This window comes from Poecilia formosa, unplaced genomic scaffold (genome assembly GCF_000485575.1).
Source record: "Poecilia formosa unplaced genomic scaffold, Poecilia_formosa-5.1.2 Scaffold256, whole genome shotgun sequence".
Taxonomy (NCBI): Eukaryota; Metazoa; Chordata; class Actinopteri; order Cyprinodontiformes; family Poeciliidae; genus Poecilia; species Poecilia formosa.
In genome coordinates this window covers 582,126-605,313 of record NW_006800195.1, presented here as the reverse complement: position 1 = coordinate 605,313, position 23,188 = coordinate 582,126, and the positions used below count along the sequence as shown (strand labels likewise).

The following is a 23,188-nucleotide window of genomic DNA, read 5'->3' as shown; positions in this document are numbered from 1 at the left end:
CCTATCTACCTACCGACCGTCTAGAATCAGGTCGTCTGCAGGTCATTTAGCACCACGTTCTCCATGAACATGCTGTGCACGAACGGAGAAGGGTGACCATCGTCCGGCCACGCCCCGGCCCAGTCGAGGAAGGCTCTCCTCGCTGACAGGAGTCGGACTGTTTTGTTGATATTCTGTTTACTGCAGCTCCATCTAGTGGATGCATAACGTAACTCCAGCCTCTACTGTAGCGTCTATTCTATGCGCCTTATAATCCGGTGCAGCTTATAGTGTGGAAAATACGGTACTTTATCACCAAATATCTCTATACAAACAGTGAAGTAATTTTGGTTGTGAAAAAACATGAAAAAATTGAAGAAGTAAGACGATTTTTCCAAGGCGATGCACTGACTGAATGCTAAATATGTAGCAAATTGATTTGCATGCTGATCTGGTTAAACCAGAATCTGAAGAATTAATGTTAGCAAAAGTGAGACATCATTACATACACTTATAATCTTATCTTAAAAACATAAAGAAAAAAAAGTTTGAGAAATACTGAGGAAAAAGATCCTGTTTTCTGTTAGCATTATAATGGATTTCTATGTCAACAGAGAGCAGGTAATAGTCAGGTGTATTTTTCTTGTTACTGAGATTTTCAGATGAGTTTGGTCAACTTTACATTGCTGAAAAAGACAAGAAAGTCTCTCTGCAGCTCATTATGCAACTTCTTAAAGGCCAGGCTGAATCGACGTGGTTCGGTAATCTTCAGAGTCGGACTATAAAGGTCACAGAAACTTTTTTTTTTTTTTTCCCCCCCACGTGAATCAATTATTTTCAAACTGGATCCCTGCCCACCAGGGGCCTGGTACCTTTGTCTAGCACCACAAAACGTAACGTTCTCCATATTCATTACTTTTCTAAAAGACTCAGTCAAAACAAATATCAGCTTTCAAGGGAAAGCTCTGATTTTATGTTAAGTGTTAATACGATTGCTAGCAGTGTCTAGCTACATCATCTCCCAGAAAATCTCTGAAAGGTCAAGTTGTACGAGCATTTTCTCAAGGCACTGTAGTTTTTCAGATTTCTTGCTGTGTTTTAACCATTGATTCCCGTTTCTGTGGCTCCAGTTGTGACGGATGTGTGTCGCCCCCGGCGGTTCCCTCCCTGGTGTGGACAGGCGGCGCTGTGGGGCAGCTGGGCAGGAATCGCTCTGGCCAGCTGCGTTTCCATTTGGGCGGGCCATGGGTTCAGTGAAAAGGTGGCCATGATGTGGTTAATCTCCTGCTTCGCCAGTTTCTTGTGCTCCTGTCTGCTGCTGGAGCCAATTAAGGTAAACACACCCAAACTCTTGTCCTTGGTGATGGCGGTACATGATCCACAGCCAGACTAATTTCTAATTTCATCACGATTTACACTTTCATCAGTTCATAATAGGAATGCAAACAATTAATTATCAGTTAAGGGTTTATTAGATTAAAATGAGTTTGAATTGATTGATAATGTTTGTTTAGACTCTTTTAGCGTTGTCGTGATTTTGCCAATCAGCAGAGGGCACAGTTGGTCATCTTGAAGCCGATCCAGTTGATACAGAAATAAAGATGGCGGCAGGCCCAAAAACAGGAAAGAGATGACTTTATGTGGTTCTGTTTTGGAATATAAACACTCGACACACTCCTTAAGTCGTCACCTTAATGGCGCTCATTCAGCTGAGCTTCATGACGGAGCAGCGTCAACTTCAGGATGTGATGACAGAAAAGCGGAGAGCATAAAGCAAAAAAACTGTAACAGGCTGGAAAAAGAAAAGATGTGACAGGCTTGATTTTGAGGGCTTTCGTGAGTTAATTCACTTCGTGGAGCAAAGTTTTGATATTGCTTCAACCGCAGACGGTACTTTTGTTTGACTATCTCTGTTCGTGGGGGATTATGTGTTTCACATATTTTATTCTTTTCATTTTTTATTTCTCTATTCCATAACCCAAGAGTTTCCTGTTTTGCTGCATTTTACAAATATGTTGAAGTTTAGTCATGTTTATTCAGTCAGTAACTGACAAAATAATGTCAGCTATGCTATGTTGTGGAAAGACGTTCAGCCCTCTTGACACAAGAGAAAACTCGGATTTTTAAGAAAACATTTGCTTGTCAATACGTTGTTAGTCAATTGATGAGATCAGTTAACTTTAGATTAACTCATTCATCGATAACTTGTATTCAAATTACTTCTCTTTATGTTTCTTGCACTTACGTGATGTTTGTTTTGGCTAAATATGCTCCAGTCTGTGTTTATTTTAAAATGATAAAATCTCCAGTATGGTTTTTCAGTTTATCAGAGTCAGGTGTCTTGTCGGGTGCAGGTCCAACGTTTGCAGACCTAACAGCTGCCCTCTGCTCGCAGGTGTTGTGTGAGGCCGTTTACTTCGCCGTGTGTGTGCGCCGGCTGCGTCCGGAGGACAGCGACGTGCTGGTGGACTTCCCACGGGAGGAGCGAGTGGTGCAGCGGGTCGCCAGGGTGAGACCGCCGCAGGGCTTCGCTCTGTCTCAGGCCCGGCACCAGGCCCGCAAGGTCCACATGCTGCACACCATGCTAAAGGTCGGTGAGAAACAGAGACTCTTAAGCTGGAGGCATTCAATTCTTTGCTTTGTTGACTTAACAGAAATGATTGTTTCCGTTTGTTTTCTTTTGCAGAATTTTCTGGTTTACATGTTTTTCCTGCTGGTCGTCCTGCTTCTGAACTACTCCGACTCGGCTAAACACACGCACAGCTTGAGACTGCGGACTCAGCTGCAGCAAGCCCTGCACACTCCAGAGTACCACACCATCAGCAGGTGCTGCTCACACAGTGGAGTCGAGGTTTTAAAACTGTATCCTGCTGTTGATTTTTTTTTTTCAGTCCCTTTTGGCTGATCTGTTAAGTGAGGGGAAGTCATTTGTTTTTTGTTTTTTGAGACATTTTTGTGAGCTTGAAATGAACAAAAGAGAGCAAGGTTCATCAATAAAAGCTAATTTGCTTTTCCCTGCCCGCTCTAATGTCTCTTTTGTACGTCTCCTTTGTGCGGGTGACGAATTTGTTTCTTTGTCTTTCAGACGAGACGACGTCCTGACCTGGCTTAATGGATCTCTGCTGCCTCGGCTGCTGGACGAGTCGTCTCTCCTCAGAGACACGGGAAGCCTGCTGCTCGGCTCCCCGAGGCTCCGACAAACCCGGGACATACAGGGTGAGTTGGCTCCATCGTGAACTTTGACCTTTAACCCACCAATGAGTCACAGCTCCTCGCTGACAGTAGTTCATTTGTAGAAGAGATGCTTTTTATTTTGTTTATTTATTTATTTATTTATTTATTTTTTTTTTGCTTTTAAGACCATCTACAGTTCCCGTGAGTTAAGTCTGCACGTTAGGCATAAAGCATTTTATTACGTCTAGTTTATTTGTATAACAAGGCAGCTCAAAGTGATTTACATCATAAAAACATCATATCAATTATGAAACAAGTAATAGACATTTTGTCAAATGCCATCACTGTTATCATCAAGCAAATACACATCAGATATGTTGATCTGTGTTCCAGTTATTAGTAATCAAAACCAACTCTAAACAAGTGGGTTTTTAGCCTTGATTTAAAGGAGCTCAATGTTTCAGCCTCTTTGCAGTTTTCTGGAAATGTGTGGCGTTCTGGACCTGAGTGGTCTGGAAACTATCACTGCTTAAGCAGATTAGATCGATTCTTTTGTCTAAGTAAATTAATTCAAGCAGCTTTTAAAAAGCATAAATATGCCCTAAGTACTTTACCAAGAATCCCAATAAGCGTCTCTGTAAAACCATCCATCTCTCTCTCTCTTTCTCAAACTATTTGACTGTTTGTCTGTATTGATGAAAATGCGACCGAAAAATATATTTTCAAGTCTTTTTTTTCTTATCCAGTCGATAGCTCAACATGCAGGTCTTATTCTGTAGAACCGATGGAAGTTAAAGATGCTGATCAGATTGTTGTTTTTGCTCATATTTCACATTTTTCCTCCGCCTGCAGGTGGTTTCAGGCCAAGACAACGATCACCTCCCTTGGTCACATCCCCGACCAGAGGCGCAGAGAATGACACGGTCACTGGTGCGATCCACATGGACTGGTAGGAAAAACATTGGCAACACGACTGATTGTTCTCAGCTTTATACGGTTTGGATGGCAACAATTTCTTTCAAGCATATGAAAGAAATTTAATCTTTTCTTTTTGTTTTTTTGTTTCTAAGTAATCTTCACTGTGTTCTTTCACTTACTTTCCAAAGGGCTCGGATGGAGGAGTCCGACAGCAGAAATGTGCTTCTCCACTTTAACAGAAGCCTGCAGGAGGCCTCTTCCTCCCTGCAGCAGCTGCAGCAGCTGCACTGGATCGACCACAGGTAACAACAGGACTGCAGGAAAATCTGGAGATTTGGTTTGAAATGGAGAAATGTGTCCTCCGCTGCACAAATATGTAAAACATCTCACAAAAGTATTCGTACTTCTTCAAACTTTTCACATTTTGACATGTCACAACCAAAGGCTCTGACACATTTGTTTGGGATTTTATTATAAAATAAAGATGGATTCAGTGTGGTCTTTCATTTAGTTGGGACAGCTTTTGTTTTAGGTCCCTAATGTTCACAATGGAGACAATTAAAGGTGATTAACTTAACTTCAACCTTTCTGCTTTTTGAACATTTCTTATGTAATAAAACTTTTGACACAAGCACTTTTAAAAAAAAACAAAAAAAAACGGTAAGTGAAACGTGCTGAATACGTCAATCTGGTGTGTGTGTGTGTGTGTTTGCAGGACTCGAGCCGTGTGCGTGGAGTTCTCCCTCTACAACGTCAACACCAACCTGCTGGCTGTTTTCAGGTTTCTGTTTGAGTTCCCAGTTTCTGAGCGCGCTCAGTCCAGCCTGGAGCTCAGTGTCCTCACTCTGTGGCCGATCGCAGGCCTGGACCTCCAGCTTCTTCTCACGGTAAATTCGCCTCACTCAGGCAGCGAGACGTGACCGAAACCTTTTCCCTCCGCTTCTCTGACCTCTGCGTCTTGTCTGCGGTTTCCAGTTGGTCCTCCTCTGCCTCATCTTGTACTTCCTGGCGCGAGGGATCCTGGGGCTCCTCAGGGAGGGCTACACGTACCTGTTGTCGTCGTGGAGAGCGCTGGGCGTATGCAAACTGTGTCTGGCGGCGTCTGTGTGCGGCCTCCATCTGAGCCGCTCCGTCATGGCCAGGCAGCAGTGGACGTTGTTCCTGAAGCGACGCCGCGACGCCTTCACAGACTTCTACCCGCTGGCCAGGCAGAGTCAGCTGTACACCGTCATGTCTGCCATGCTGCTGTTCATTCTGGTGCTGAAGGTAACGCAGGAAAAAAAAAAAATGAAATGTTGAACACTCGTGTTGCTTGGTTGTTTAAAAGGATCAGTAATTGTGTGAAACGCTGAGAGGCAGAGAAGAGAAAACAACATTCAGCTGCAAAAAGATTTAGGGTGAAAATCAAAAAAAAAGATATTTATAAAACACTTATTGGCTTTCGCTGTGCGTATGTGTAATAATTCAGGAAATAAATCCATATTTTATTGCATAAGCGTAAACGTTGCTGTAGTTCTTGGTGAGATTTGGAGATTTTTCTTCTTATTTTTTTTACCAGAGATGCAAAGAGAAATCAGGCTGGATGCATTAACTAGTCAGAAACAAAATGTAATCAGTTTACTGTCAGTGAACGCATCAAACCTGAGTCCCATTAACGTTTATTTGGTGCTTATTGGAGTTGCTCTAATGAGGGAAATTAACTAAAGTGCATGTAAAGCATTTTCCCTTTGTTCATGTTTATTGAATCCTGTATTTCCTCCCCTGTTGGGCACTCAGGCGTCGCACCAGTTGCGTTTCCTCCGGGAGTGGGCGGTGTTCGGCAGAGCTCTGCGGCGCTCGGCCTGGGAGCTCCTGGGAGTGGTGTCGGCTCTGCTGCTGCTGCTCTTGGCTTACTCCCATGCAGGACACCTGGTCAGATATCCCCTCGCCCATGATTTGCTCATCTTCTGATGCAGCTTTTAACTTTTGCGTAACATTTATTTTGGATTGTTTTGACTCCCCCTGCAGCTCTTCCACTCTGTGCTGGACAGCTACGGCAGCGTGAGCGCCGCCTGTCTGTCGTTGCTGGGAGCCGGGGGAAGGGGCCTCTTATCGTGGCTCCCTGCCTCGACGATGACCGGTCCCTCGAACACCATCTCCTCCCTGACGTTCCACGCGACCTTCGCCGTCCTCCGGCTGGTTTTCCTGTGGTTGATCGTCTCTGTGCTGCTGAGGAACTACCGGCGCGCCCGAGCAGAGCTGTACCGCCCCGCCGTGGATCTCCAAGACTACGAGATGGTGGAGCTGTTTGTCAGACGACTGAAAATGTGGATGGGACTCAGCAGGACCAAAGAGGTAAGCCTCTTGTTTTACATCTGTGGTTAATGGGATCTTGGCCGGTTTCTGACCAGGACACACCTCAACGTGAGACAGAATGGAGAATTTGTTGGTGTTTTCTCGAGCACGTCATTCAGATTGACAGATTTGGGAAAGTACGCATCTAGCACCACAATCTAGAAAATATTTTTTTGCCCCATGAAAAGGAAACAGATTAGGTAGATTTTCAAAGACACACCGTCCACAGCTCATTGTGCATTTGCGAGGTAGACAAGGTCGACAGTCAAATTCGATGAATTAGAATATGCTTTCTGATGAGGCTCATTTTTCAGATTTAAAGTACTTTTAGAGGATAACATTTAAGTTTGTTTTTTTTTATTAAACCCACATTTCTGTATTCTATGGAAAACACATCATTCTGAGTACCTAAGACATAATTTACTAATACTGGAAAAATGTCATACTCACTGTTGCAAATACTCTGACAGAAAGCCAAACTTTGCTGTTTTTACAATGAGGCCAAGTATTATATTTAGAAAAAATTGCACTTAATACAGTCAGTGCAATACATATGTCAGTTCTTTTGACAGTAGCCTCCTTTAGCATTCCCCTCTCTGTTCAGTATTTTCCAAATGCTGAGAGAGTGTAAACGGCATTCTGTATAATTGAAAATAAAGTTTTGGGGAGAAAAAAAAAGGGTAAAAATGTGAAGCACTTTTCCAAATAAAAAAAATATTATAATAATTTGGCTTGTGTCTAATTTGAGTTACACTACTGCTCAAAAGTTTGGTTCACTTTGAAATCTCCTTATTTTTTTGATAAAAAAAAACACAATTTTCTTCAGTTAAAATAACATTAGATTACATTATTTAAAAATACAGTCTGGGCATTATTAATGTGATAAATGACTGTCAAAAGCAGGAGGAGGCTGTTTTTTATTGGGAAACATTAATCCACACAGTACCATCGCTACTGCGTACATTCTGTTAGCCAATCAAAATGCACAAAGCTAAAATGCTATTTGATCATTTGGAAAAGCTATTTGATCGTTAGCACAGCTGGAAACGTTTGTACTAAACAACAGAAGCAATAAAATCGATCTTTGTTTAGCTGGTTGAGTATCTGGAGCATCAGCATTTGTGCATTCGATTATAATCTATAATCTTTCTATGTAAACTTGTCAGTCTAATCTTGTTCTGAGAAATGAAAGCTATTCCATAAGATAACTTGTCAAGAAAGAGAAGCTCTCATACCACGATGTGGACCACCTCCTTCAAAGAACATCGGAAACAGTCTCTAACAGAAGAGGAGCAGTTCATTAGATAAATTTTTTTTTGTAAAAAAAACTAATGTTTTTGGGGTGACCCCAAACTTTTGAGTTTGATTGTATTTGGCAAGAGTTTAAGAAGGAAAAAATGCACAAACCAGATCCAACAAATATTCAGCCTGATGACTCTTCCTTTCCCCTCACAGTTTCGTCACAAAGTCCGTTTCGAAGGCATGGAGCTCCCGCCGTCCCGCTCGTCCTCCACCAGCGACTGCAAGTCCCTGTGTCTGCCCCCGCTGGACAGCCCAGACTCCCCGCCCACGCCGGACAGCATCGATGCCGGCTCAGAGGCCTCGTGGCGTCCAGCCTCCTCGAGCCCCTGCAGCCTGACGGAGGCGCCTGGGGTCGGCCTCGGCCTTGGTCTGGGTTTGGGTCTGGGGCACGGCCCGGGAGTGGTGGTAGGGGGCACGAGCTGGAGGGAGAGGGCGGAGACGGAGGCCTCCCTGAGGAGGCTGCTCCCAATCCTGGACGCTCTCCTGCAGCAGCTGGACCGAGTCAACATGGCGACAGACGACGTTTACCACATCGAGTGCAGGCTGGAGCGGGCTCAGCGAAAAAGGAGGCGCAGCAGGAGAGAAAGAGGAGAGGACGCTCATGACCGGAGAGGGGAGAGCAAGCAGAGAGGGAAGGGAGACGACAAGGACGTGAAAGAACGAAAGACGGGAAAAGAGAAGCAGACCATGGGCAGGAAGGAGAAAAAGACTGAACTCCCTAGAGAGTCTGCAACCAAAAAGACTCCGGTCGCCACGCCGATTCCCTTTTCAAAGCCCAGACCTACGTTGGCCTCCGCGCAGCCCCACATCTCTCAATCATCAGTCACCGATAAACCTGCCGCCGACCCCACCCCAACGAGCACTTCCTCTCTCCACAACCCGCTCTCCAAAACTCCCTCCGCTCCCTCATACCCCCGAGCACCCACTCCCTCCCTGCCGACTGCCCGAGGCCCCACGCCCATTGTTACCCGAGACCCGCAGACGGACAGAGAGACCCTCCCCTCCTCGAGTCTGTTCAACCACCCGGCTCACACCACCACCATCCCCACACGAAAGAGGAAACGGAAACCCCCGCCGCTGAAAAACAAGGTGCACCCCACTTAACAGGTCGTCCCCAAAACCCTTAGGGGTGGGAACTAGAGGAGGAGAAGGAGAACGCAGGAGGAAAACGCTGGGTTAAGGACGAGAGGAGAACGAGGACAGCCGGTCTTGTCCCCAGACGCACCTCTTTAAACCCTGAGACAGAGAAGAGAAACCGAGGGGGGGTTTGCAAAGAGATGAGAAAGTTACGTAAAGGCGGAACAATTGAGCCAGTTGTTTGAAAAAAATGTAGGGTAATCAGAAGCGGGAGAGTTGGGTCTTGGCTCGCTCTCAAAGCATGGTGCAGGTCACTGGATGCTACCTAAGCCGACCGATTAAAACAGTGAAACCAAGAGATACTTGTGTTTAGTTCTCCGAAACCCCCCTCACCCTTTCCCCGTCGCCATGTGATCCTGGAGGTCTCACGGCGCTGTGACAGGAGCACAGGAAGGTGCTCACCAGACTGTACAGCCACACTTCTCTGTATATTTTTGTTTGCCTTTATTTTGTTAAATGTCAGCAGTTTGGACACCACGGGTGCCGGTTCAAGCCATGTATCCTGGAACCAAAGATTCCTACAGGAACGCACATCGTACACGCATGTATATAACACTGTAGTTACATATCAGTAGGTGGAAATGTGCCTTATGCGACCGGCCCTACGAGGTACGAGGAGAGGCGTGCACGTGTGTGACGCTGTTGAGATTTCAGCTGTCACTTCTTAAGGGTGCTGATGATACAGTGCCGGCCATATGTAGAGGTAAACATGTGCAAAAGTCTTACAGCTTTATTAATGTTTTAGCACAGCAGAGTAATATCCCAGCCTTTAATTTGAGAGCATTGATTCGGTGAGGAAAATATATGCACAGAAATAGTGATTTTTTTTGTTGATTTTTTTATAACAGAACTATCTTTGGTAGAAAAGAAAAACTGAAAGACTAGTATAAAGAACAAACTGTTTCTATCGAAAAGGATAAAAGCAGCACAGACAAAATAAAGAATTAAACTTCAGTAGTCTAGTTAAAACCTCGGCATTTCTGTTCACATGAACTCCAAAAGCAGGTAGTGGATTATAGCGCAGGGCATTCTGGGTAAATACAACCAAAACAAATGTGAGAGTCTATCGCTAGCGGTAGAAATGGCTCTAGGTCTTTTGCCAAAAACAAAGAGAGAAATCCTACAACTGCTAAAATCTCCCTTTTTTGTTTACATTTTGTGAAGGAGGAAGTTGCGATCACGTCCTTCACCGGTTCTAGCTGCGGCGCCCAGGCAATGGTGGAAACAGGTTTTTCAAACGTTAAAAAGTACGAGATGTTTTCACATAACATCTCAGAAAATTCTCCTGTGTGCTCAAACCACAAAAGTAGCACTTTAAAAATATATTTAAACTTAAAAGCCATCAGCAGATCAGTAATATCAGATGATTTACTCGAAGGCTTTTCACACATTCTTTCCTCAATAAATATGACCAGCACTGTTCATGTGAGAGAAGGGAGATCGGAACCAGAAGAAGCGACAGAAAGCTAAGGCAGAGTTCTGAAGAAGAGTCATAGTAAGTGCTGACAGAATAAGGGACTAAAGGATGGAAATGAAGACGGTTATATGGGCGGTTTCAGCTAAACATGACAGAAGTTCACCAATTATAAAGCTATACTGACTCCCATTCTGATTATATTTCCTGTTTGTTGTTGTGTTTAATATGGAATCGAATTTAAAGCACTTTTTTTTAAATTGTAGGTCATTTTAAATGTGATGTGGCATAAAGTAATAAGCTTGGTATCTATACCAAAAAACAGAAAGCTTCACTCATACTGTACTTAATTACTTAACCAGAAGCGCTGCCAAAGCTTTTAAATCATTTATGCATTTTTGATTCAATCTAATCATACATTCATTCGTTTTTTTTTGTACTTGCACTTTACTCTTTAACGTAGATGATGTTGAACACCATATTTAATTAATCACGTGTCAGGTTATGAGTACATTTACGTTAAAGGGACATTTCGGTAAGTATTTCCACCGTGTTGTTAAAGCAGTGGCTTGTTTGTTCGTTCGCCAGCTGTTTGATTTGTTATAATTTTGTCGTATCAACACACGCACTTCCTGTGTCCAGTGGGCAAAACTCAGGGAACCCGTCCTCTCTCTCTCTCTGTGTCACAGCTGGAGCCAAATCCAAGCAGAAGGTTCCAGTTATTAAAATATAATCCCATACTGGTATTTGTTATATAAATACTGACGGAGCGGTACTGCATTGTGTTGGCCTCATTGTAAAAGAGCATGAATGTTTAGATTTTCCAACAGATTTATTGTTTTTTTTTGTTTTTTTTTTACTTCATCCAGCATTAAAAGACACCCCTTCTCACTGTGTATAATTTGTGTATATATTTGGGCCTATTTGGGATGTATATATTTCCGCTTTTTGAGTATCTGTATTATTTGTGCACAGTGGCACACACAAATGTCAAGCACTGGTGTTGCAATCTCCAAAGTTTTACATTTTTCTGGTCTAAATGATGCACAACAGCCAAAACGTTTAAGTCATTCAGTGTTTGACGGTTTAGTAGAAACCACAGGAAGTTCAGCAGTCACTTATCCTCTCTTTGTGTAGTGTGTGCAAGAGCATGGTGCCAAAGCTAAACTGTGTGTATCGTTTTGCAGTCTGTTGTATAAAGCTTTGTGATTTGAAAGTGAATTTAAAAGCATTTCTCTGCGCTTTCTCCCCTTGTATCAATGCAGTTGTAGCACCTCATGCTTTTGCACTTGACAAAGTCGAATAAAGTGTTTGACAGCTAAACCCTGGACGCTGTTAAATAATTCTGGGTTTTTGGGACAAAATGTGTTGAATGACAACTGTTGCTTAATTAACTTCCTATGGAAGCCCGTTTCAGAAAGCCGAGTTAACAAGCCCTGAGTAGATACTCTGAATAAACCTACTTAGCTCTGTGATACTCAGAGCTAGCTAACTCAACTCTGAGTAAAGTTAACCTTATAGTGCAGACGTCGATTCACGCGATTCACCATGGCAACGGGACAAAAAAAAGGCCCGAAAGTGCGGATTTCTCACCAATGGACGGCATAAAGTGAATATCAAAATACATTCAACACAAAATACAAAAAAAAAAAGTACCAAAGAAAAGAAAAAGTTTCTGTCACGCTAACTCGCAACATAGCGAGTTAGCGTGAGTCAATGCGTAACGTCCAGAAAGCGAGTTTTATTTGTCTGAACAAAATATATCTGCCCAAAAACATGATTATGCTCGAAGTATCGAATAGCGACTCCATTACTGGTTTCATTGATATCTGAGGGTCTGTGGAGTTTTTCTTTTATTATACAAAAAAGGCTCATTCTGGCACACTACTTTATAATCCATCTTTTATTTAAACATCACTACAAAGTAGTGGCCAAAAAACTGCAGCAGCAAATACACCAGTGCCTTTGCGGGTAAACCAGTGGTTCATTTAGCAGTTTCACTCTACCTTCCACTTCCTATCTGTAAACTATTTTTGCATCAATGTGCTCACACTATTACATGACATTTTATTTTTTGCAACCGATTTCTGACTTTTGTAAAAAAAAAAAAAAAAAAAAAAAGTATTAAACTTATTTTGGATAATTGAACATTTTCTATTACACCTGAATCCTATTTGAGTCAACTTAATCTTCTGATGGATTTTCGTGCTGCATAAAATCCATCAGTAGTTATGAAACCACATTTAGTTGTATTTAAACTATTATTGGGTTTTTTTTGTTCGTTTTTAAATTAGCCATTTCATCAAAATATGACTCCCAAGGATGTTGATATGAAATCTCCAAGTGATCAAAACTACAAAAGGCACAAGAGGAGGAAGCGAAATGACCAGAAATAACACTAAATGTTCAAAAAGCATTCCTGCTCAGAAAATATTTTTACCAGGAGATACTGAAAGAAAAACATCAGGACTGGGTAAGATGCCCCAGAATAAAAAAAACTAGATCTGAGCATCTCAAGTATTTGGCCATAAATAAAATATTGTCTTCAGACTCTTGGTAAAGAGCTTACAACTACCTCATCACTGAAAGACAAAACTCATGTTTTCTACAAATCGGCTTTGTTTCCTCATGCTAAAAAAAACCCCATAAGGAACACATGATTTCAGATTTTTTTTTTAAATTATCACTTTAATTCATACAGTAGTTGACACAAACACAACCAGTCTGTGTTTCTGTGTGTGTGAGAGAGTGTGCTTGCGCGTGTGTGTGTGTGTGTGTGCGTGCGCGTGTGTGTTCAGTCTGCCAAACAAAGTCACCCCTGCAAACAAAGTCAAACAAAATCAGTAAAGTCGTCCACCGTCGAAACAAGTCTTTTTCTCTGTCCCGACATTTCGGGAGTCGGAGCTGAAGCTCCTTGTTGAAATGCTTTATTCTGCTGAGTGTGTCCTTGGGTCAGTGAGATTCCCGGAGTCGAACGGGACTGGATGTCTTCTTGAGCCTGAGGCGCGGCACAGAGTTGGGAAAAGACGGTTTAAATTCAGACTGGCAAACGTTAAGTGGAAAACGTTTCAGTTCTCTAGTTTTTAAACTCACTCTGGTCCTGATCCTCTTTATGTGTCGTAATCTGGCAAGCCACTTGGAAGCATAAGCATCCGAGGGATTCGCTCTGTACTGATGCACCAAAGAAGCCATCTAGACACAGGAAACAAAGATTTATTCTGGGGGAGTTTAGGGAAGAAACTGAATGTGAAGAGTCTTTTCACAGAATAGATAAAAACAAAAAAAATTTTCCTTGTTTTGTCCAGTTTTTTTTTTTTTTTCCTTCAATGTTGGTTTAGTGCTTCTGTGCTTTTTACTACCTGAAAGTATTTCATATTTTCTAATGTCAATTTCACAAACCTCCATTTATTTTATTGGGATATTTATATGATAAAGTAGCAGAAAAGAGAAAGAAAACATGACTTTGAAACTTTTATGGAAAGTGTGTAATGCATAAATATTTAATCTCCTAATGTAACGCCTTCAAACTCCACCTAATTAATAAACCGTCAGTCTGACTGGATTCATTCCATCTCAGTATGAATCCAAATAATCAGAGGTTTGTTAGAGAACATTAGTGAACAAACATCATCACGAAGATCGAGAAACACGAATACAAGCGAAGGAGACTGATGTGAAGTCTAAAACTATCATTTTCCTTCTGCTTCACAATTATACTAATTTGAGTTGGTCTATGATAGAAAAACAAATGAGAAGCATTGAGGTTTCTGGGTGAAACTTGACAAAACGTGGAAAAACTTCAACAGAGGTGAATATTTTCACAAGACTCTGCAGATCAGACTCACATTTGCATGCAGAGCCATCTGTCGAACTAAGAGTGGCAGGTTGCGGTCAGATATGATTTTTGCAACGGTGGTATCAACCAGGCCCTCCAGGTCTGAAAATGTAGAATAAAATGAGTCGCATCGATGATGACGAGGAGCAAAACATGGCAGCAATCAACTCTCACCTTTCCGACACTGCAGGGACACGAGATTACATTCATAGTCCAGTGGCTTAATAACGACTTCGACGAAATTAAATTGACCCTGAAACGGAGAGAAACGTACTTTGTAATGAAAGCTAAAATGCCTTCTAGCGATTTCTCCGAATGAGTTTGCACATTTACCTTTATGGTGCCCAGTTTGTAATCTTCCCCCGAGTCGTTATAGACCACCATGACGAAGTCGTTGCCGATGTGTCGCTTCTTGTTGCAGCAGCCCTTGTCGCTCTCTCTGTTCGGCATCAGCGTGGCTATGTGGAAGATGGCTGTGGACACACGGTTTCGTTTAAAGCTTAACCGCCAGCCGCCGTGGAAATAGCCGGCGTTGTGACGCGAGTGCACGCACCCTGCATGATGTCGTCGTGCCAACAGTAGGTGAACTCTCCGTCGTCGCCGTACTGGTCGAGCCCGCCCAGGAAGATCTGGTCGGGGTCGCAGTCCTTCAGGTGGATCAGTTTGCCGAGGCCGGTGAGGAAGGCGGCGTAGCGGTTCGACCCGTATTCGTTGGACAGGATGGCGACTTCGTTGTTGACCTGAAGAGAGAGAACGAAGAGGATGAAGGTGGCCGGTGCTGCGAGAAAGTATTTGCAAATGCTTACAAGCTCCTTCTGCGTTTGCTATTTTGCCACACCTAAATGTCTTACATCATCAAAGAAATGGTAACATATATATGAGACGAAGTAACCAGAGAAAATAATCTGCAGTTTTCAAGTAATGAAGAACAGAATCTGACAACATGGAGTAGTCTGAAAGGTTTTAAACATTATGCATTATGAACCTGTTACGAGGGGTAATTACTGTTCCACATTTCCTTAACGGGGCGGTGTTGTGTGTTTTCCAGACACATGGAGCCATTTTATAACATGATCAAGAAACTATTACCTTCAGTTGTAATAAAAATGGTTTACAAATCAAATTCCTGCATTAAGCCTTCATTTATGCTCTCAGCAGCAGCGTTGCCCTCGGTGTGATAAACTCAGTAGGTGCACAGTTACACCAGGTGTTTTTAATTGCTGCTGGTCTCCCCAAATCGCTTTTCACAGCTGCGTATGATGTAATGAGAGGTGTGTTCCCACCTGGCCAGCTCCAACAAACACGACTCCAATCTTATGGGTGTCGTAAGGAGGCATCTGGTCCAGAACCTTCACAGCCCGATCGATCACCTGCAGCCGGGGAGACAGGACGGACGCACAGCGGACAACGAAGGGTTAATGGTGGCGCCATGACTGGATCGTCATGGCGCCACCGTTCGTCAGGTATTTACATTTCTGAGGCAAATTATCACACTTTTGCAGTAATTCTGCATCATTTATAGAATGTAAAATCTTACATTTCCAGACATAGAGAATGATCCAATCTTTACCAGGTCATGAAATCAATACAAGCAGTTGAATGAAAGGATTTACTTAATTTTTGACTTATTTTTTTTATACATGTAAATACCAGTATGGAACCAGTTCTGTGTCTCGTGCACTTGTGGTTACATTTCAATCATTTCCACACATCATGAAGACCAGATCATTTTCAATATGTTCCTAGAAACTGGAAGAGAGTTTGCTTTCTTTTGACCGTTTATGCGGCAGCGCTTCGTTTTCATTGGCTGGATCGGATCGGACCGGCATGGGGAAGAGGCGGCTTACCTGAGTTTTGGGCAGCAGCAGCGGCTTATTGGCTTCATTCCCAAAGAAAGGAGAGTGATATAGCTGAAGGAAGACAAAGCTAAAAAGAAAAAAAAGTGTTTCAAGAAATGATCCTGGAATGAGAATCTTCAAATAAAAAAAAAATTCTAAAGAGGTAAACATAAATGAAGCTTTTAAAAGCAAATAAATCTGGATAGCCGCTATTATTTAATATTATTTTAGAAATTATTTTACAGTGGTATTCTGACTAAATTTAGATTTTAGATATAAAACTTTATGCTCCTAAGATGGATTGATTTGTTCAGCCTACAAGTGAAGCTTGTAGGCTTCACTTGTAGGCTACAAGCTTACAAGTAGCCTAAGCTTGTAGGCTTAGGCTACCATTTGATCAGTCTGGTGCAGGGAAGACACTGACTACTCAACGGGGCTCCAGAGAATCCCTCATGAATTGGAAATGTAAATCTCTAAATGTAATCTTCAAAAAAATAAACTTAAAACCTGAGTAGAGATTTAGCACAACTCCTACTGCAGAAAATGCAGATCAAGTTCAGGTCTTTGGGTTTTTCCCCCCCATCTGTCCATTAACAGTGGATTTAAGCCCAGGTCCAGTCCTGCCTTTAACAATCTGCCCCGACTACCTGGGACTCAGTCCGGAGATCTTCTCTGCGTTGCTGGGTCCGGGTCGGCCGTGATATGAGTCCCTCTCGGTCTTCCTCTCTCTCCTGGAGGACGGGGCAGAGACGGAGATGGTGTGACCTCGGGGTCGGTGGCCTCCGCCGGGGGAGATGGGTCCAGGCAGAGCTGGCGCTGCCGGAAAAGCCAACTTCATGGCAGCTCCTCCGCTCTGAGACGGCAAGCCGGAGCCCTCGCCGCCCTGGACCGGACCTCCTGGGCCGTTGAAGTCCGCCCCAGTGCTCCCCTCTGCTTTGTCCTTGTCCGGGCAGGGCTGCTGCAGTGTCTGAGGCTTGCCATCTGAGGGCGCTCTGGGCCGAGCGGCGTCGCCCTGGCTTTTCTCAGACTCCAGCGCTGCTTTGGTGAAGGCCTCTGGCAGCGTCTGCAGCTCCGGCGACGAGCTCGACTTGTTCAGTCCGTGACCCTGGGACTGAGAGTGGCTCTGAAAAGGAAGCTCGGGGCCCTGGCTGCCCGGGGAGGAGGGGCCGACGCTGGGCTGGTCGATGGGAATCGCTCCTTCGCTCACCTCCTCCAGAGTGGATTTCTCATCATCCTGACTGGAGGTGGAGGAGGACTGAAAGTCAGGCAGAAGGGACAGACAGCATTATTCCTTCAGCATATTCTAGCAGATTAACTCGTAAAATTGTAAAAAAATAAAAATAAATAAATAAATAAAATAAAATAAAAAAACAAGATTTTATTACTTACAGAAAGTAATAAAGAATATATCCAATTTAGTTCCAAGAGGAATCAAGTTGATTTATGGCATAATAACCAAACCAGATGATCCCAGCATGCATCAGGGTGCAACAAAAATATTATTTATAATCTACCAAACATGTTTTTTTTCTGTCCCAAATTATAAAAAGACCCCAACACATTTACAATAAAACAAATACGACAATCCTGTTTTTGTTTTTTAAAAATAATGTCTCCAACAGTGTTTTCCATCATCATTTAGTGACGTAGAATAAAAAGGTCAAGCATAAAAAAAACTTTAAATTAATCTTGGTGACAGCCTCTTGCTGAACATTTTCATAAACTCATACATTTGAGTGTGAATTTATGTTTATTTAATAAACTTAATTTATTTAAGGGATTCAATTTAAAGTTTATTGATCTTAGAGAAAGTACTACTTGCATTAATATATTACTTGAAAGTTGCCTCCAAAAAGAAAATGAATTGCAGGGTCATTTACTGCTCAGCAAAACATGTTATCCTGGCAGGCCTGCAAATAAACGCAAATGTGAATAAATCTAATAAAAAGCATTTGCTCTCACCACTTTCCTCATTCTGTCCTTTTAAAACGGCCCCCATACTCCATTAAGCATGAACACGAGTGGGTGAAAATAAACTGTTTTTGTTCTTCGCTGCAGTCATAAGCAAAACACAAAAGCAGCCCGTTTATCACATCGAACCCTCGAGAAACAAATTCCTGCAGGAACCATCGGTTCTTGTCAGAATCGGCTTCCTTGGGTTCGTTTCGGCCACAGCCGGTTCGACTCACCCTGCTGAGCGGTCCGGGTAGCGGCGCCTTGTCAGACATGAATATGGGCTCGGAGGGAATCGGCTCAAACTCTTCACCCTCCACCCACTCGAGGGGAGCGTTCTCTGCCGCGACCCCTGAACCCTCCTCCGGAACCACCACGGAGTCTGCAGCAGGACACATCGGTCGTTACAGACGGGAGAGACGCGTCAAACAGTTCACTCCGAGCTACATCCAGGTTAGTCACACAGACACGTACTGCTGTAAGAGTGAAGGAGTAAATATTTCAGCAGCTGTCAGTAGTTATTATTGACACAGTCTCTCTGAAGATTTTAGAGGCAAATTGTTCATTCTGACATGGAAACGGAATCAAACACATTTGAACATCAATCAGCAGGCTCAGGCCCGTGGAGGTGGTCACAACCTACAGAGAATCACACACAGAAGTGCTGAGGAGCTCAGATCAGTTCGGCAGGTTGTTTCTATTCATCACACGCTCGCCTACTCCATTATCATTCAGATTCATGCAACTTTGGCCGCTTCCCTGCTTCACTGGCTTCCCAGTAGAGCAAAGAAGTGCCTAGTGAGATCTGGGCTTTCCTGTTAACAGAAGTTGCCTGGGGGTATATTTCAGAAATTTGAGAGTTAGGCATTGGGAAGGAAAGAGAAGAGAGAAAAAAAAGAATCAAAGGAGGGGTCAAAAACTACACTAATTCCACTTTTCCTCTGCTACTGATTGACTGATCCAGGAGGAGGCACGACTTGGTCATCGGTCACAGATGACCTTCCCTCCGGGGTTAGGAAGAGACGTTCATGGAAAGCAGGGACGGTGAGGTTCCCAACTTGTACAAAGTTTGAGCGTAAAACAGCCGGTCGTAAGACACAACAGAGTTTTACTTCATGTCTGCAGGTTAGAAAACTAACAAGACGAATTAAAGGAACTTTGTACTTTCACTTGGAGTGAAAAGTACAAAGTTATAGTTTAGTGATTTCATAATTGTTCCTAATGAAAATTGTGAAGATCTGAGCTCCATTATTTACAAGATCCTGTCAGGATTTCACCAGTTTGGAAAGCTAAAGATGCCGATGTTTTCAGAGGAGACTTCAGGGGAAAGTGTTGCCTTCTACCACAAAGCCTTAGGGCTAAGAAAAATTAAAAAATTGCAAATAGTCATATTGTTATGAGAATAAAAATCAAAATAACACAAAACAGTCAACATTACAAGTTGTAAGATTACCAGAATCGTCGCAGTGATGTGAAAATAAAGTCATAATAGCAGCAGCAGGCCGTTTCCTGCTCCTGATTATAAGCTGATGCCGACGTGTTTTCCACAACTTTATTCTGGTAACATTACAGATGTATTCACAAAATAATACGACTTCATTTTCATACTATTAAGACTTTCATTTCGTATCACTTTATTCTCGTAATCTTTACTCTGTAAGTGGAAAAAAAGAAAACGTTGCAAGATATTCATTACCCATTCCCCTTACTGTTTTAAAAGTTAATGTGTTTCCTAAATGGATTCGGATGTTACACATTTTTGTCTCCTCTGTTCAATATTTCAGTTCAAATTTTCCAGAGTGACTCAAAAGTGTCTCTGTGTTGTGTCTGAAAGAACCACCGTTTTGTACAAGTGAGGAGAAATATACCACCGCAGGGGTTTTCTGGAAAGCAGGGGGGGAGGAAGAGGAGTGGGGTCACACATGATGACGGTACCTGCCCAGGAAATGCTCCTGTGCAACCTGCCAGGAGCCGGAGGTCCTGGGGGGCCACTGGCCAAACCCAGAGACCAGAGCGAGCCGCCCACTGCAGGCGGGACGAACGGGGGGGTTTGGGGGGTAAACGGGGGCAGATCGAGTCACAAAACACACCACAGCCAATCACAAACCAGCATTTCCACCATGATGAAGAATCCAATCAGGAAAAAGGAGGGGGGAAAAAAAGAGTGAAAAAAAAAAGATGTGATAATGGGAGTAAATAAAGAGTAAAGACAAAATAAATTCAAAAATGAAGTCCAGAATAAAAAAAAGAACAAAAATGCTGCAAAAAAACATTACAGAATTAAAAAGATTAAAAGGATTAGTCCGTTTTCTTACCAGCTGGTCATTTGGGAACCGATCCAATGAGACTAAGCAGTGATGGGTAAGTCGGTACTGAGCGCAGAGCTTTGAAGGACATAATTACTGACTGGGATGCAGACACACTTGGCATCTGTAGAAGTTAAACCTTCCCACAATTTGTCCACAGACAATACAGATTTTATTCAAAACTTCAACGGTGAGATTTTCAATCAATTCTAACCTTTTTTTTTTTTTTTAGAAAAGAAATGTTTGAGATCTACAATGACTTTGTATCTTGTTAATAGAAAAAATATGACTATTACTTTGATTCAAATATTGGCTGTTTGGTTTATTGTTAAAATTACAGGAATGGACAGAGAATATGTGTTTAGTTTTTAAAAGGAGATAAATATTGTTCTATTCCCAGACTTCTTTCAATTTGAAGATTTTGGTCTGTGTGGCAAAAAGTTTGTACACCACTGGTTTAAAGTACAGGATGTGTGTCAGAAAGGCCTAGTCAAATCCCAGAGCTAAACCCTACTGAGAAAATATGGTTTAACTCACAGCGGATTGCAAACAATGCACTATGCATTTTAAATTTTGTATTAAAGATTCTGTGCTCCATCTGTCACACATACCCAATATTTTGGCTGGTCTGACACAAAATGAACTGTTAATGTTACTAAATGTTAACAGATTAAAAACTGGATGGTAAACGGTGCTCAACAGGATTTTAGAAAATGTGAACCACGTGAAGCTAGAGCTATAACATATCTACAAGATTTTTTTTCATCCTAAATGCAAAATGTTTATATTTTTGTTCAGTTCTGGGTTAATTACGGCTCTCACTATGTTGTTCTTGCAGCTCAAAAATGGTCTTTTATGAGTCTGTATACTCCAATTAGCGATTAATTGATTAGTAAATTACCTTACAATTATTTCAATGATCGTTCAGTTATGATTATTCCAATTAATTTCTTCAGCCCTGCTCACAATTGTTTTATTCTGTCACTGTTTATCGTTCCTACTGGAAACCCAAACAAATTATTTAACAGCTGGAGCATCTTCATCAGACGAGGCCATGCTAGTCACTTCAGCGAGACACATTGTGACGTTTTAATATTATGAGATTTCGTTACAACCCCAAACATGTCCGCCAAGACTCCTTATCCTGAAACTCACCGGTGCTGGAGCGCTGAAACAGGTTGGCCTTTCCTCCGGCGCTGCTGTGTGTTTGAGTGAGCAGTTCGGAGGCGGACGTTGGCGCTGGGGCGGCCGTGCTGGCTGGAGCGCTGGCTGTCTGAGTAGGAGGCTCCTTCACTCCCTCCATCGCCATCAGGACGGTGGAGAGCTCCTGCAGCGGCAAGTTGCCCAGCTCAGAGGAGAAGGGGCTGGGTGGGTTCTCCAGACACATCAGCCAGCTGGTGTTACCTGAGGTGATGGCGCGCCAGGGAGACACAACTGTGCTGTTGAATCAGGTTGTAATAGTGGATTTAAAAAAAACAAAAAAAAACAGGAAGGGCTTAGCCCCGGGATGATGTACCTGAGGGTCTCCGTATGAAGATCTCTGCCCAGCCTTGAGTGAGCATTGGAACAAACTCGGCGAGGCTGGGGTTGTCTTTGAGCGGAGGGGGGGCAGACAGAGTGGCAGCTGTGGAGGAGGGAGGACCGACGCCGTCCAGGCTGGGGCCAGAGGAAGGAGACAGAGGAGAGGCCAACTCTCCCTCAGAGGGGGAAACCAGAGGACTGAGACTCGGAATAGGACCGGCACGCAGAGCGTGGCCACCTGCAGAACGAGGGGAGTCTCTTTAATCACAAAGACAGACGTCCTTCAGACTGAACTGCAGACAAAAAGATGCTCGGATGAGACATTTACGCCGAAAAGAGGAAGAAAAAGAACGCAGACCAGCAATTTAGAGAATAAGAATAAAAACAACACAGAGAAAGTCAGGAAACAACCACATGGACAGAGTGACACGTCCAGGAGGAAATGAAAGCTACCTGATTTCAGGAGCTCTACAGCTGGCGATCGTCTGCAAAACCGAGCAAGTCTCACCTGACCTGGAGCGGACTCGTGTCCGAGTTGTTCTGCTCTGCTGCTGACTGGACTGCGACTCCAGTTTGGCCGGAGCCTCTTTAGTCATTCGGGTGTGAAGAGACGGATCTGACCTGCAAACGCAACGGAGCAAAGGAAGTTCAGAGATCCTCGCAGATCGAGCGAAGTAGTAGAAGAAAGAAAAAATGAAAAAAAATCTTTGCCTTTAGGAAATTCAGACTGTTTATAAAACTGTCTGTAAATGGAATAAATGTGTTTTTTCTTAAAGACAAACAGCTAAGAGGAAATTTTGCTACTTGATAAGAAGTACATGCAAGGTTGTCAGATAGGTGAAAAAAACAACAAAGCTAGCAGCACCTGGTCATTTCTCCTCCGCCGCCTCCCAGACGCTCTGACATATCCATTCCCAGCAACGCTTGCGTTCTGACACCGCCGCTCGTTGTGATGGTGACAAGCTTGTTGCCCACCAACCAGGTCATGCTGCGACCTCCGGCTAACAGAAACTCAGCGATCGGAGACCTGAGGCGACAGCAGGTCTTTGTTTTACTCCACAAATACAACAATCCAGCAGAAATACTGAAACTGCGAGAGAAATCAACCGGTGGCCAAAATCTTGACCATTTCCAGCCCGTTTGGTCCCGACTGGTGACGAGCCATTTAAACATCTGGTTTAGAGAGAGACGCATCCAAACACAATGACAAACAGGCCTCCACAAACCTCTTTGGCAGAGCAGAGAAGTTTGAGAATACGTATCGCGCCATCATGTCCAGACACGTCTCCGTGAGCTCCAGGTGGACGGTCTTGAGTCCCTCATCGGCCTGAGTCACTGCATTTTCATCAGCAGAGCCCAGACTGCAGGTCGTGGTAGAAGTGTGCATCCTAAAAGATTTGGGGGGAGGGGGGGACAAATGAGAAATTGCTAAACAGCAGGGGAGCAAGAGAAAGGCATGCACCGTCAGTGAACGTAG

At 43.3% G+C, this 23,188-nt stretch overlaps 2 protein-coding genes across 8 annotated transcripts in view; one reads left to right on the top strand and one right to left on the bottom strand.

Annotated features, from left to right (window-relative positions):
* Nucleotides 1–279: 279 nt before the first annotated feature.
* LOC107838438 (polycystin-1-like) lies at nt 280–11,581 on the top strand. Its single transcript, XM_016680769.1, has 11 exons — nt 280–1,312; nt 2,375–2,569; nt 2,666–2,805; nt 3,065–3,195; nt 4,006–4,102; nt 4,260–4,373; nt 4,787–4,958; nt 5,047–5,337; nt 5,848–5,982; nt 6,079–6,405; nt 7,861–11,581. Exons 1-11 carry the CDS (start codon nt 1,247–1,249, stop codon nt 8,809–8,811), a joined length of 2,619 nt encoding a protein of 872 aa, XP_016536255.1. The 5' UTR covers nt 280–1,246; the 3' UTR covers nt 8,812–11,581.
* Nucleotides 11,582–12,925: 1,344 nt separating this feature from the next.
* tsc2 (TSC complex subunit 2) overlaps nt 12,926–23,188 on the bottom strand; it is a 27,124-nt gene continuing 16,861 nt past the window's right edge. For 5 of the 7 annotated variants that reach the window (XM_016680764.1, XM_016680763.1, XM_016680767.1 and 2 more), the window contains 16 exons: nt 22,938–23,099; nt 22,577–22,738; nt 22,220–22,332; nt 21,707–21,949; nt 21,346–21,594; nt 19,820–19,909; nt 18,121–18,266; nt 16,579–17,186; nt 15,941–16,019; nt 15,377–15,463; nt 14,647–14,833; nt 14,427–14,566; nt 14,268–14,346; nt 14,104–14,195; nt 13,352–13,450; nt 12,926–13,256 (listed from right to left, as the gene is read on the bottom strand). In XM_016680764.1, the coding sequence (XP_016536250.1) occupies nt 13,089–13,256; nt 13,352–13,450; nt 14,104–14,195; nt 14,268–14,346; nt 14,427–14,566; nt 14,647–14,833; nt 15,377–15,463; nt 15,941–16,019; nt 16,579–17,186; nt 18,121–18,266; nt 19,820–19,909; nt 21,346–21,594; nt 21,707–21,949; nt 22,220–22,332; nt 22,577–22,738; nt 22,938–23,099 (2,704 nt within the window). In that variant the 3' untranslated portion in view covers nt 12,926–13,088. The remainder of the gene's footprint in view (nt 13,257–13,351; nt 13,451–14,103; nt 14,196–14,267; nt 14,347–14,426; nt 14,567–14,646; nt 14,834–15,376; nt 15,464–15,940; nt 16,020–16,578; nt 17,187–18,120; nt 18,267–19,819; nt 19,910–21,345; nt 21,595–21,706; nt 21,950–22,219; nt 22,333–22,576; nt 22,739–22,937; nt 23,100–23,188) is intronic. The other 2 variants (XM_016680766.1, XM_007570224.2) reach the window with 1 other exon arrangement.

Bases quoted from the DNA above. Each gene is read 5' to 3' on its own strand.
- LOC107838438 (XM_016680769.1), top strand. From the start codon at position 1,247: ATGATGTGGTTAATCTCCTGCTTCGCCAGTTTCTTGTGCTCCTGTCTG. The intron at 1,313-2,374 runs GTAAACACACCC...CTCTGCTCGCAG, and splicing joins TGCTGCTGGAGCCAATTAAG to GTGTTGTGTGAGGCCGTTTA. The intron at 2,806-3,064 runs GTGCTGCTCACA...TTTGTCTTTCAG, and splicing joins GAGTACCACACCATCAGCAG to ACGAGACGACGTCCTGACCT.